Source organism: Nasonia vitripennis, chromosome 2 (assembly GCF_009193385.2).
Source record: "Nasonia vitripennis strain AsymCx chromosome 2, Nvit_psr_1.1, whole genome shotgun sequence".
Classification (NCBI taxonomy): Eukaryota; Metazoa; Arthropoda; class Insecta; order Hymenoptera; family Pteromalidae; genus Nasonia; species Nasonia vitripennis.
The window spans coordinates 23,037,030-23,050,962 of NC_045758.1; the positions used below are offsets into that span (position 1 = coordinate 23,037,030).

Consider the following 13,933-nt stretch of genomic DNA (forward strand, 5'->3'; position numbering starts at 1 on the left):
TTTTAACTTTTAATTAATTTAAATTCGAATTGTGTTTTAGTCCATTCTTGTTCCCGTTTGAAACAAGACAGCTACTGTTCTACGCAACGTCCTTTGATCGCGACCGAGCTTTACAACGTCTTCTAGATTCAGCTCCAGAATTGAGCGGCTCAGATAGTCAGGAGCGTGTTACGCCAAGATTAGAAAGGAGGAAACGAACCATTTCCAGAACTGATATTTTAAAGCAAGCCGAACAAGTGATCCAAGACTTAGCATCAAGCAAAGCTCTATTAGAAGTGCAATATGTTAATGAGGTAAGATATTTAAATCAAATTTCCTTTTTACAAATGTTGTAATCAGATTTTTATTAAATATGACTTTATTTATTTTAGGTGGGAACTGGTCTTGGACCTACTTTAGAGTTTTACGCTTTGGTATCGAAAGAGCTTCAGCGCGCTGATTTGGAACTGTGGCATGGTAGTTTAAGTCCTACAGAACAAGGCTATGTACATATCAATCAAGGACTATTCCCTGCACCAATTCCATGGAATACAAAAGTTTCTAATTTAGCAAAACTCAAAACTAAATTCAAATTCTTAGGAAAGTTTATGGCTAAAGCTATTTACGATTCAAGAATGGTATGTTGTTGTTTTTGTCACGCAAAATCAATACTTTATTGAAGAAATGCCAATTAATAAATTTTATTACTTACAGTTGGATCTACCATTCAGTTTAACTTTTTACCGATGGCTGTTAGGAGAAGAATCCGCACTGAATTTGGCAGATCTCGCCTTTGTGGATCAAGATGTGTATCGATCCCTTTGTAAATTACAAGATGTCGCAAGGCGGAAAGAAGTCATTGAGCGGGATCAAACTTTAAGACCTAGTGAAAAAGCTCAAATGATTGACGCATTAGATTTAGACGGCTGTCGAATCGTTGATCTTGGGCTCGCTTTCCAATTACCTGGCTATGACAATATTGAATTGCGTAAAGGTGGCAGTGATATTAACGTTACGATACAGAATTTGGATCAATATATAAGGGTAAATGCTGTTCATATTATTAATTCTAAACAGAAAAGTCAGCTATTTTATATTTACTAATGACATGATTACTTTTATAGCTTGTAGTACATTGGTATCTCTATGAAGGAGTATTCAGACAAATGGAAGCGTTTCGAGAAGGTTTCGAATCCGTTTTTCCACCTACACAACTACGACTCTTCTTTTCAGAAGAATTAGAAGCAGTATTCTGTGGTCATGCGCAAACTGGTGGTAAATGGGATATAAAAACACTGTCGGAATGCTGCCGAACAGATCACGGCTATACACCTGATTCGCGTGCGATACGTTTCTTGTATGAAGTCATGTCAGAGTACACAAGCGAAGAACAGAGGCAATTCGTCCAATTTGTCACTGGATCTCCAAGGTTACCTGTTGGTGGTAAGTTTCTAATTTTGTTTCTTTTATAACTTTTTTAACCAATTGGCTCTATTGTAAACTCATGATCTAATAAAAAATATTTTACTTTTAGGCTTTAAGAGTTTAACACCTCCTCTAACGATAGTGCGTAAGACGTTTGATGTGTCGATGAAACCAGATGAATTCTTACCATCAGTAATGACTTGTGTCAACTATTTAAAACTGCCCGATTATTCTACTTTGGATATTATGCGAGAAAAACTTCGAACAGCTGCTCAAGAAGGTCAACATTCGTTCCATCTTTCCTAGAAATGGACAAGTACATCGCAGTTTGTTCTTTTTTTTCACTTTTGGCTCTGCCTGGTGAAAAGCGTAAAAAGCAATCCAATAAAGAAAAGATTAAACAAGATAATAGCAGAGACCATACCGGAGACAATGAATCTTTTACACAATTTACAAGAATTTTTTCTTTTCAAACAAATTAACATCTTTGTACTTTAATTATATTTTCTCGTTTATATTTCATTTTATTGAATTCCAATTTAGTGTTCATTTTTGTACGTGTAACGATTTGGAGTTGTGATATACAATAATTTTATCCGATAAAAGAGTGAACAGAGAGTAAGCAAGAGATATTTAAAAACAAATGTGTTGGCTATGGATTAGATAAACGTAAGTAATGGTTTATCTCTGGTGTGCGAGGGAGAGAGAGAACGAGTAAGAGAGAAAGAATGAGTTGCAAGTAAAATAAAAAAATTGAAAGCAGCAAAGAAAGAAAACTTGTACATATGAAGTATATTATCTCGACATAGTTTGATATACACAAGTCTATATAAATACTTTATATAATAGTGAACGAAAAACAAAAAACGGTACCACTCTATATAAACCAATACTAATTGAACTGTAAGCTAAAGTAAGACAGAGGACGTTCGCTAGAAATAAGTAAAAAAAGTTTTATATCATCGATGCATCTCGCGTCTCCGTGCATCATCGCCCATCTCCCAGCCGAGCGACAATGGAGAGATAGCGTTCTTCGTGGTGATAAAAAAAGTAAAAAAATTTAGTTAAGGCGTGTGCTACATCGAGTTAGTACATAATTCGAAAAGGGCTTGAGAGGACGACCAAACCCAAACGTACATAATATAATTACATGGTAATGAATGATATCGTGTCTCTTGTTCGTTGTTTTCTTATTTTTGTCTCTTTCTGTTTTGTATCGATCTCTTGCGTATATACATCGTCGTTGAATTCTCTTACGAACGACGGAAGAATATACAAAATACCACATAACATACACGATGCACAAGCTAAAGTGCAACACCACTATTTTTAATTTTAAAATGTATTATAACAATTATTATTATTTGATATTTTTAATGTAGATCAGATAGTCTGGTTATAATTTAGTTAATTAAGGATGCGACCAACATCACCAGACCTGATTTTGTTACATGCTGCACTTTAATGATTATTATAATTATAATTATAATATGATTGTTTTTTTCATCAATTGATATTGAAATTTATTTTATTTTATTTTTTATTACGAATGGGTAATGTAATGTGTGCTTAGATATAAATGTATGTCCTTATACTTAAAGCGAACTAAATAAACGTATTTTGTTTTGAACCAACTGAAGAAAATAAAACAGCATAGTCGCATCCTTAATTTAATCATGGTCTGAAGATGTATAACGGTATTGATTACACTTGGCAATGTTAATAAATATGTTATTGTATAGCCATTAAAAAAAGGGACATACAATTATTTTTACTACATTCTAATACAAAATGAATCTTTCAACGCAAAAGAAGAAGGCAAGAAGAAACGTACGCGTACATACATATAGAAAAGAAAGAGGCAAGTGATACATGCGAACTGTTGTACGAAACGGGAATTCTAGCCGAAGTAGAAAATATCAAAGTTACATCATATTAAGTGCGTGTTGGTTCTGGATTCGATCCAAACCCAATTTATTATTAATTATAAACGAAAGTTATATTTATATCGATCCTTTAGCATAAATGAGTTTCATTTTATTTAATTGGATTTTTTATTACTATTAATTCCTTTAATAAAAACAATTATATAATAAGAAGGCTAATTTTATTTGAATGCATCCTTGTATTGTGAAAATGGTATAGGAATATTAATTTACAGCAAATTTTTACTTCTCTCTGTCTTGGGTATAAGGAAAAAAAACACTCCTCCCTTTTTACGCTTCAGGTTTTTTTAGTCAACTAGTAGTTTAGCAATAATGAAATAATTCAATTATATTCTGAAGTTTTTCAATAGATATAAAAAAATTAATTTTGTTTAAGAAAAATGTTTGCAAGTGGTACATGAGCACATACATACAATATAATATGCTTTAGATTTTAACAAACTACATTTTATGAAAGTAAAAGTATCCTATATGCACTCTTACCCTATTACCATTCTTCAACCAGTGTATTATTTGACAGTGACACCTTATATACGATGAGAATTTAAAAAGTACTCAAGGTATTCTATATGTTCAATTTGATTGGTGAACCGACTAAGGTGTCTCAATATAGAAGACCTAACCTAACCTATTCCCTAGAAATGTTGTTCCTTGTTGCTAAATGTATCACGACTTAGTTTCCATTGGCCCTCGGTAAAAGGAATCGGCATATACAGTCTGTCATACTGCAAAGTGCATTTGCACTTTATCAGTCAAGGAAGTTTTTGGTTGTTAAGGTGCTGACAAACATTACGACGATTAAGTTTTCATAGAATGTTGAAAACATGGCAACTACAAAAGGAAGTGACTCTATTAGTAAACGCCAGTACAAAGGAAAATTTGTGACTATGTACGAAAGCCTATTTCGTGGAGAGGATGTCACTGTGATATATCCTAATTTCTGGAATGAACTTTTTCTAATTAAACCAATCATATCACACATTGAAAATGAAATCCTCAAGCTGAACGATGAATCTTTGTTGCAGTGCAAAAAAAATATCAATTTATTGGTATCACATTGTATAGATTCATTAGCAGATGAAAATGCTTATAGAATTGTGTACTCCATACAGACATTATCAGTAATTCTATCTTCTTTGTACAAAAAAGTGAATCAGAATGAAAATAATCTGAATTTAATAGAAACAGCTTTTGGAGCAGGCAATGTGGATGATAGAATGGCTGCATTGATACAGCATAGTAATTTATTCTTAACAGGGGAATATCCGTTGAATTTAAAGAGTTTATTCATAAATGTTTTCTTAATTATTGCGACTGGATTAGATAATGTAAATCAAAACAGTTTGTTGGATTATGTGATGTGTAGTAGTATTTTTGAATCATTAATACAATTACTTAGAGATACAACTTTAAGGAATCATCATGGATACAATGTTGTGTTACTCCTAACACTACTTGTGAACTACAGAAAACACGAGACTACTAATCCTTTTATTGTCAAATTATCAATATTGGATGATGAACTAGCGCTGCATGGATATGGACAAGTGATTTCAAGTTCGTTATCATCATTTTGCAAACACTTCACTCAACTGAGACCAGATGTTCAGATATCTTGGCTCACATCGTTAACAAACATGATTGGTAGCATATTTGTTGGTGAAGAAGAATCTAAAAATCAACAAATTCGAGAAAACAATGCCTTACTTTTAGCTTTATATGAAGCAACACATTTAAACAGAAACTTTGTTACTACATTAGCTTACACGCAAAGTGATACTAGTGTACCATCCACGCAACACAATTCTCCAGTAGGAACCCAAATGACAGAAGTTACAACTCAACCATTCAATTTATTGGCTATATTTTTTCAGTACTGTTCAATTGTTATTCAGGCAACTCATACAGAAGCAATCATGGATAATGTCAAACTATGTTTTTTAATTCTCAGTTGCATTTCAGAAGATCAATATGCAAATAGTTTAATGCACGATGCTAATTTAGCATTCAGAGTCCAACTTCATAAAATGCCAATGCATCATAGAAAATTGAATGCAACTACAGCAATCTCTCAACCATTAGCAGCTACACTACTAGATTTGATTGTTGAGTTCATTATGTCACATATGATGAAGAAATTTCCTCTTGAACTCTATCATCACTGCATTGGAATCTTGCTGAGAATATTGTGTTATCAAAAGCGGTGTCGTGTTAGACTAAATTACCAGTGGATACATTTGTGGACTGTTCTTATGAATCTTCTTAAATTTATAACAACACACGAAAGCTCTTTAGCTAAAAAAATGAATATATTTTCATTGGCTACAAAAGTTGTAAATATATTAAATATATTTATTACATACGGAGATATGTTTCTACTTTCTCCAAATACATATGATGAACTTTTTTATGAAATTATAAGAATGAAGTTTATATTTATAAATTTGAATGCAATGGGACTTAGATATTCTAATAATGATACGTATGAGTACAAAGAAAGTGCAGCTAAATTAATAAATGCACTAGTTAATATGCGTGATATCCTTAATCATTTTCCACCAAAAATAAGTGAATGGTTATCTAAGGAAAACATTTCTACGCCTACAGAAAAACAAATTATGGACATAATTATACAAAATTATGATAGTTTAACATTAAAACTCCAAGACAATTTAGATCAATTTGATCGCTATTCAGAGAATACATCACATCTGAAATTTTTTGATAGTTTGGTGAAAAGTATCATCTACACCACACGGACTTCTGGTTGCCTTAATTTAGTGGATTCTGAAATTATACTTCGAGAATATCACAATGCATCTCAATTTTAAATTTCTTTTTTTTTAATTTAGTTTTATTGATTCTTCAAATTTTATTTTATTAAGTTTCAATAAAATATCGTTTTTCAAATTTGGGTTTGTGTCTAATTATAATTTTGTATTGATTATAATGATGATATTTATAAGTATTTTTTCGTGTTATAATTGCCATTATTGTGTACCAAAAATTAGTTAGAAATGATTGCTTGTTGTAAAAAGAAAATAAAAAGATAATGTAAAAATTCTTTGTATCTATCAATAAATTGATATTCATTAAAGAATATTACACATACTGTGATGTAACAAATAAGTTTGAATCTATTCAAACTGCCCTGCAGATAAGTAGAATAATTTATTAGGTATTATCTCATATAAAGTCTTGAATTAAGTTATATAGTATATTATTTTTAATATTGCAGCATGTAAATACAAGTTTAGCATGCAATAACAATGAGTAACAAAATAATTGTACACCATTTAAAATAATTAAATCCCATTTTAACACATTTGTTAGTGTGTTTCTTTTATAAAACAATGGTATTTTTTTGCACCTTTTTACAAGATGATAGAATTCATGCACGCTTTGCTTACAATATACATTTTTTGATACTTCAAAATAATTTCTTATTTTTTGGCATAATTAATATCTTAATATGTTCAAGTCTTGTTTATTTTATATAACCATTCCAAGCCAGCCAAGAATTAAACAAGTACCTCCAATTGGTGTCAATTTACTGTAAGACTTGTCTCCCGTAAATGCATAATAATAGCAGGTACCGCAAAAGAGAACTATTCCAGACATCATGAATGTACCAGCCTAAAAGAAATGTTGAACATTTTACTTTATTATAACACAGCACATTGCAACTTAAAAGGTCTTTTAACAAAGTCTCACCACAAAAGGCATTCGACACATAGGCAATCCAAATAGAGCTAAAGTATGTATAAAATGATATCGAGAAGCAATTTCAAACAGTCGCTTCTGTTCTTGTCCCTGAGCTTCTTTGGGATAAGCCCCTATAATATTTAGAATATATTTAAATTAATAATAACGTTTAATTGTTTCTGAATAATCACTATACAATTGTACATACTATGAGAGCCATAGGCTCCTAAAATAACAGCCGTTGCTCCACTCAAAGCTGCTAATCGTACAAATGGCCCTGTTGCACTTACTAATTTGTATAATGGCTCTGGCGGAATCATTTTAACTACTTCAATTTTTTTGGGTTTCAGTCCAATACAATCTGTTACCTGCAATATGCAACCACAATATGTCGTGATAATGTATAATTATATTAAAGTTATATTAAAAATCAAGTATAATTATATTAGGAGGTGAAAAATTTGAATGTGTGTAAATACTTTCATTGAGAGTAAGATAAACATTGATAATAAATAAGATGAAAAATCTAGCTGCATTAAATTATCATGCATACATCAATCTAATTTGCTAATGCATTAATTGATACAAAAATTACTTTCAAGACATTTTGAAGAGGTTAAGGCGGACCTTTCACTTACACTATTTGCAGCTGCTTTAGCAACTTGTAAAGTGTTTGCACTGATGGGATTCGTAAAGAGAACATAATTTAACGCTTCTGGCAATCCCATTTTGTCTATCAATTAGTGAAATAATGTTTATCAAAAATAACGTTTTACCGATAATTGAGCGAATTTTGACAATGCGCTGCAGGGTTCGCCGATTGTTTATCAGTAGTTATAGTATACCGTACTACTTTCCGGTGAACTCGATCTGTTTCTGTTTACATCATCCGAAGGAGAAATAAAAAAAAAAAAACAATTTGGCATGGTGGAAAAAACATCAGTGATGAATTTTTACACTTTTTATTCGTATCAAGAAAGTGAAAGGGGTATAAGAATATCGATTAGATATGGAGACAGTTCGTAGGCTGTATTAGTGTGTAGATGATATGCTTACCTTTTTTATATACCTGTACTGCATGTACAACATATGCATACATGTGAACTAGGAAATCTTGCGAATCATCATAGTCCAGTCGGATTAGATTTTTTTCAGGCACTAAATGGATGAAGGTAAACGATTATTGGAAGTTGCTTGGAATTAAGGATGTCAGAATATTTTGGGACAATAGTTTGCGCGCGATTTACGGCTGTGGAACATTGACAACGTCATAAATATTTATATTTATAACGTTGGAAATTAAGTTGTAAGAGAATAAAAATGATGCATACTTATACTTTTGTGGAACATACAAGTATAAGAGACATTCTTATTTGATAGGAATGTCTCGTATACTTGTACCACAAAGTATATAAGTATGCATTATTTTTATTCTCCAGTATAATAAGCGAGCTGTTCATTTTATTTCAATTTATTTTTGCAGTTTTTCTTTTGTCGCTGTTATTCAAGTAAACGAATAATTTTTAGTTCAAATAATAATAATGTTGCAAGTTTTAATGCTATATTCGTATTTACAAAATTTACAGATTTTGTATTTCCCGCCAGGTCTGATATACATATATGGCTGTATATCATCGATTTTGCTCATTGGTCATTTTGACAGTTCCAAAAGAATGGAAAACGTGCGTGTGTGTATAGCAGAACAGAACAGTATACTTACTTGCACGAGGTTATTAAATGTAAAATTGTTGATAGGTATAATATAATTTTGGTATTTGATTGTCAAAGAGGCAACAGTCATGGGGAAGAAGCGAAGAGGTAATAGATCTTAGAGATTGACAAACTTTAAAGCCTTTTTACCATTAAAATTTAAAATACGTCTTGACTTGTTTCAAAACATACCGATATGCCATGAACAAATAATTATACTTATTGATATTTGTCCCTTTGTTACTAAATTTTCATGACTTTATTCTTAATAATGAAGCTTATGAAATGGATCCTACTTGCTTATAGAATTTACACAAAGTAAGGAGGAACGTATGATGATGACAATTGGAGAGATCATTCGAGAACTTTTAAATGCACATGAAGCCAATAAGGATGTGGATTTAAACAAACTAAAAACACAGATTTCATCCAAATATGGTCTTTCATCATCACCTAAATTAGTTGACATCATTGCTGCTGTTCCATATGATGTCAAACACATTCTTTTGCCAAAACTTAAGGCAAAACCCATTAGAACAGCGAGTGGTGTAAGTTTGGTTTCTCATACAAAATATCTTCGGTATGATTATAATTTCATGATTAAAAACATTGTTTTCCTAAAGATCGCAGTTGTAGCCGTCATGTGTAAGCCACATAGATGTCCACACATTAATATGACAGGAAATATTTGTGTTTATTGTCCTGGTGGTCCAGATTCAGATTTTGAGTACTCTACACAATCTTATACAGGATATGAACCTACATCAATGAGGGCAATACGGGCTCGTTATGATCCTTTTTTACAGACAAGACATAGAGTCGAACAGGTTTGTATTTTTTTTGTTTATGTTTTACTTGAATTCTCTAAATTATCATTTTTAATTTAATCTTTCTGATTATAGTTAAAACAGTTAGGACACAGTGTAGATAAAGTAGAATTTATAGTTATGGGAGGAACATTTATGTCTTTACCAGAAGATTATAGGGATTATTTTATAAGAAATTTGCATGATGCTCTATCTGGACATGTAAGCAATAACGTAGCGGAAGCTGTTAAGTATTCAGAAAGAAGTAGAACTAAATGTATAGGTATTACTATTGAAACACGACCAGATTACTGTTTGAAAAAGCACTTATCAGACATGTTAAATTATGGGTAAGTGTAGATGAATTAATCAATTTAATCTTTTTTTATGGTATTTTACTTATAAAAATGCAATTATTTCAATGTAGATGTACTCGATTGGAAATTGGAGTTCAGTCTGTATATGAAGATGTAGCTCGAGATACTAATAGGGGTCACACAGTACGAGCAGTTTGTGAAAGTTTTCAACTATCTAAAGATGCTGGGTTCAAAGTTATTGCACATATGATGCCTGATCTCCCTAATGTGGATATTGAAAGAGACATTGAGCAATTCATTGTGAGTTGACCATGAAATTCATACAATTATTAAATAATTCTAAATATTTTATCCAAGACTTATTTCTATTTTATAGGAATTTTTCGAAAATCCAGCTTTTAGAGCTGATGGTTTAAAAATATATCCTACTTTAGTTATTAGAGGCACAGGATTATATGAATTGTGGAAAACAGGAAGATATAAAAGCTATCCACCAAGTGTACTTGTTGATTTAATAGCACGAGTCTTAGCCCTTATCCCCCCATGGACGCGCGTCTATCGTGTTCAAAGAGATATTCCTATGCCTTTAGTAAGGTAATAAATTTGACTTCAATATTTGAAGTATTATCTGTACTTTTATGACATACTTACAGCTATAATTGCATATCTCGCTTTGCAGTTCTGGTGTAGAGCATGGAAATCTTCGTGAATTAGCTCTTGAAAGAATGAAAGATTTGGGAGTCACCTGTAGGGATGTCAGAACAAGAGAAGTTGGAATTCAAGAGATACACAATAAAGTTCAACCTAATGAAGTTGAATTAATTCGTCGGGATTATGTGGCAAACAATGGATGGGAAACGTTTTTGTCTTACGAAGATCCTTTACAAGATATATTAGTTGGTTTATTGAGACTTAGAAAATGTTCTAATGACACTTTCAGGTAATATATTTTAAAATCATATAACTCCGAAAGAATTTCATTATAAAAAAACATCTTAATTTTATAATTATAGAGCTGAATTAAAGGAAAAGTGTTCTATTGTAAGAGAACTTCATGTATATGGAAGTGTTGTGCCAGTAAACGCGAGAGATCCTACGAAATTCCAACATCAAGGTTTTGGTATGCTATTGATGGAAGAAGCAGAAAGAATCGCAAGGGAAGAGCATGGATCTAAAAAAATTGCTGTTATTTCAGGTAAACTTAAATGGTGCTTCAATAAATTCAATTAATAAATTTTAAAAAATCATTGATCTAATTTACGTAATTTATTATATAGGTGTAGGAACTAGGAATTACTACCGGAAAATGGGCTATGAATTAGACGGACCTTATATGTCAAAGTCTCTTTAATAATAAACTTTTTATACGGCTAAAAGTGTTGTTTACAAAATTGCTTGACCAGAACCAAAAATTAGATAAACTGCACATCCTATTATTTCAATGACAAACATGTAAAGAAAGACAACAGCCCAGCTGTGTGTTAGGTGTAAAATATGTCCAGCAAAATAAACCCCCAAAAATCCTGAAAAAAATTTGAATTAATGGAAATCTTGGAATTCAAACTATATGTACAATGTAATACACGTTTACCAGGTACAGCTCCAATGGTGTTCATGAAACCAAAAACACTTCCTGAATGTTTTGGGGCCAAGTCTGAAGGATTTACAACAATTGCACTATTGTGAAAACCAGAACCAGCAATTATTAAAGTAACGTATAAAATTGCCTTGTCTGATGAATTTGTTGCAGCTGTAAAACGATTATTAATGATTTCAAGATGTAAGTATTTATTTCGACTTTACTAACATTAGAGTTACTACAAACCTAAAAACAATAAATTTATCGCTTGTATAGTAAAACAAGTCGTTTGTATAATTTTACGCGTTGCCGTAATCGAGTAACCAGTCTTGATAAGTTTCTCAGAAATGGCTCTTCCCAAAAATATAGAGGGTACTGAAGCAAGCCATGGTACCATATTTACAATCCAGCTCTAAGTGGAAATTTAAAATTATATTAAGAATAATTGATATTGTTGTATACAATAATAAATACCTTGACTTCGGGAAAAGTATCATGAAAGTATGTTGGCATCCACGATAGTAAGATAAAAAAGCAATTGTTTTGACAGGCATGTCCAATCACGCAAGACCTAGAATATTTTCAAATTTCAAGATTTAATATCCAGCATATTTGTTACATATAAACATCTAAGGGAAATTCATTATTTACTATCTACAAGTTATACTAATTCTCAACTAAATGACAGTGCATTAAACATTCATGTACCATTATTACCAGAAAGGTGCTTTAGTGATAAGTTCTCTTATAGGTAGTTTGTTGCTTGATGATTGTTTGTTAGTTGTTGTTCGCCCATTTAACAACAGAGAGTAATAAATTAGCACAAACGTCCAGGCAACACTTATGCATCCTAAATTGCAGAAGGTATTGATTTATTATAGTATTTAAAAAGTAATGGATTAACAGGTATAACTAATTTAATTCAAGTATATATATATATATATATATATATGTGTGTGTACCTAAAAGCCTGAAAACAGTGTCCCATTTATAACTTTCTAAAACATAGGACCCTAGAACTCCTGTTAACAGAGTTCCCAAAGCTGACCCTGAAGTCACCAAGCTGAAGAAAGATGCTCTTTCTCCTTCGCTCAATCGTTGACTGGTCAAACTTATCATACTGGGAAAGTGCATCCCTGTAAATTTTGTTTACCATTTTAATAAATCATTTAATTGAATGAAAACATAATTGATCTTAATGTACCTTGGAATGCTCCATTAATTAATCTAGCAAAGGCTATAGTCTCTATAGAGTAGGCATCATCCTTTGAAAAAAGGGAGATTATATCAGGTAATAAGAATGTTGATATTCCCCATCCTATTGCAGCTATCCACATAATCCGTTGGCCTCCAATTCGATCGCTTACGTATCCTCCTAATACTTGGGTCATTGTGTAGCCCCAAAAGAAACTGGATAGAACAGTTCCAGAGTCTGTTTTGCTCCATTCTCTTTCTTTGCCAATGATGGGCACCAGAAGAGGAACAGATGTTCTTGTAGCATAGACAAGACATGTACCGCTGAGTAATATAATACTCCATTTTAAGCGTTCTTTTCTGAAAAAAATTTGAAAAAAATCAACATGTACAGAATATTCTCATTATTAGGTAATGACAATAGCATTATTCAAGTATAAAGTAAGCCTCGAAAAAATTGATAAATGAAGGTATGTTTATAGTTTGAGGTCAAGCTCCAGTTCTTACACATGTTCTTACCTTGTCCAATGTAAATTAATACTGTCATGAGTCTGCATCACATTCATAAATCAAACAATTACTAAAATTCATTGATCTTTAGCTTATCAACTCGAATATCCTTATCTTTCTATTATATGATACCTGTACTGATTTAGAACTATGGGGCATGAGCACAGTTGTCAAAATACGTCGATTCTGCATGTGGTGGGTGCGAGCGGCGCGCGCCACTTGGCACTAATATACATAGGTATATAATATATATACATGTGCAGAGACATTACATTAGCTCGTAAAATAATTTCGGCTGCTTTGTCTCTTAGTAACTTTTTGGACGTACAGTCGGAAGCGCTGGTTAGTTATCTTCTGGATTTTCGAATGCGATAAGTAACAGTACCAACTGAAAACAAAGAATATCCACCACGGATTGGTGTTCTACTTTTTAGCGTATATCGCTTATCGGATGTGACAGTAATATTATCGGCGTCTATTGGTTGTAATGAGAAAAATTATTATAAATACACCTTGAAAGAAAATTCTTCGTGCAACTAAATTTTTATATTATATATTGCAATTATTTTTTTCGTGCTATTTGAGAATGAAATAAAAAAATAACAATAATTTTAAAAAATTGTCAAGTCTAAACTTGATCGTTTCCAATTCGAACTTGCCGCCTAACTCGTTATAGACAATTCTCAACCGGTAAAATAAATCCCTTTTATACCAGTTACCTGTTACCAAAATGTGTCATACAAGTGTAACTGAAAAATTAAA

The 13,933-nt window shown here is 31.8% G+C and overlaps 5 protein-coding genes across 22 annotated transcripts in view; 3 read left to right on the forward strand and 2 right to left on the reverse strand.

The window, feature by feature from the left end:
* The window catches only part of LOC100120365 (E3 ubiquitin-protein ligase TRIP12), a 29,737-nt gene extending 26,288 nt beyond the window's left edge, over window positions 1-3,449 (forward strand). For all 17 annotated transcript variants that reach the window (XM_008212088.4, XM_032596448.1, XM_008212072.4 and 14 more), the window contains 5 exons: window positions 41-293; window positions 372-617; window positions 694-1,023; window positions 1,104-1,422; window positions 1,514-3,449. In XM_008212088.4, coding sequence (XP_008210310.1) covers window positions 41-293; window positions 372-617; window positions 694-1,023; window positions 1,104-1,422; window positions 1,514-1,710 — 1,345 coding nt within the window. In that variant the 3' untranslated portion in view covers window positions 1,711-3,449. The remainder of the gene's footprint in view (window positions 1-40; window positions 294-371; window positions 618-693; window positions 1,024-1,103; window positions 1,423-1,513) is intronic.
* Window positions 3,450-3,964: 515 nt separating this feature from the next.
* On the forward strand, window positions 3,965-6,675 carry LOC103316755 (armadillo-like helical domain-containing protein 3). Its single transcript, XM_008212133.4, has one exon. It carries the CDS (start codon window positions 4,175-4,177, stop codon window positions 6,179-6,181), a length of 2,007 nt encoding a protein of 668 aa, XP_008210355.1. The 5' UTR covers window positions 3,965-4,174; the 3' UTR covers window positions 6,182-6,675.
* On the reverse strand, window positions 6,554-8,425 carry LOC100120421 (transmembrane protein 256 homolog). The gene is made up of 6 exons (XM_016982924.3): window positions 8,112-8,425; window positions 7,832-7,931; window positions 7,694-7,733; window positions 7,264-7,423; window positions 7,065-7,186; window positions 6,554-6,986 (listed from the first exon to the last, which is right to left on the reverse strand). The coding sequence occupies exons 1-6, from the start codon at window positions 8,152-8,154 to the stop codon at window positions 6,843-6,845; spliced, it is 609 nt and encodes a 202-aa protein (XP_016838413.1). The 5' UTR covers window positions 8,155-8,425; the 3' UTR covers window positions 6,554-6,842.
* Window positions 8,426-8,701: 276 nt separating this feature from the next.
* Window positions 8,702-11,264, forward strand: LOC100120448 (elongator complex protein 3). 2 transcript variants are annotated; one of them, XM_031924641.2, is made up of 9 exons: window positions 8,702-8,873; window positions 9,043-9,313; window positions 9,389-9,592; window positions 9,668-9,921; window positions 9,999-10,188; window positions 10,265-10,482; window positions 10,568-10,828; window positions 10,902-11,083; window positions 11,166-11,264. In XM_031924641.2, the coding sequence occupies exons 2-9, from the start codon at window positions 9,098-9,100 to the stop codon at window positions 11,237-11,239; spliced, it is 1,599 nt and encodes a 532-aa protein (XP_031780501.1). In that variant the 5' UTR covers window positions 8,702-8,873; window positions 9,043-9,097; the 3' UTR covers window positions 11,240-11,264. The 2 variants fall into 2 exon arrangements, with proteins under 2 accessions (XP_031780501.1, XP_031780500.1); XM_031924640.1 differs by having other exon boundaries at window positions 8,703-8,873; window positions 9,072-9,313.
* On the reverse strand, window positions 11,218-13,515 carry LOC100120472 (solute carrier family 17 member 9). Its single transcript, XM_031924642.2, has 9 exons — window positions 13,304-13,515; window positions 13,181-13,212; window positions 12,672-13,021; window positions 12,430-12,603; window positions 12,185-12,317; window positions 11,942-12,038; window positions 11,714-11,879; window positions 11,480-11,638; window positions 11,218-11,411 (listed from the first exon to the last, which is right to left on the reverse strand). Exons 1-9 carry the CDS (start codon window positions 13,361-13,363, stop codon window positions 11,272-11,274), a joined length of 1,311 nt encoding a protein of 436 aa, XP_031780502.1. The 5' UTR covers window positions 13,364-13,515; the 3' UTR covers window positions 11,218-11,271.
* Between the last annotated feature and the right edge of the window lie 418 nt (window positions 13,516-13,933).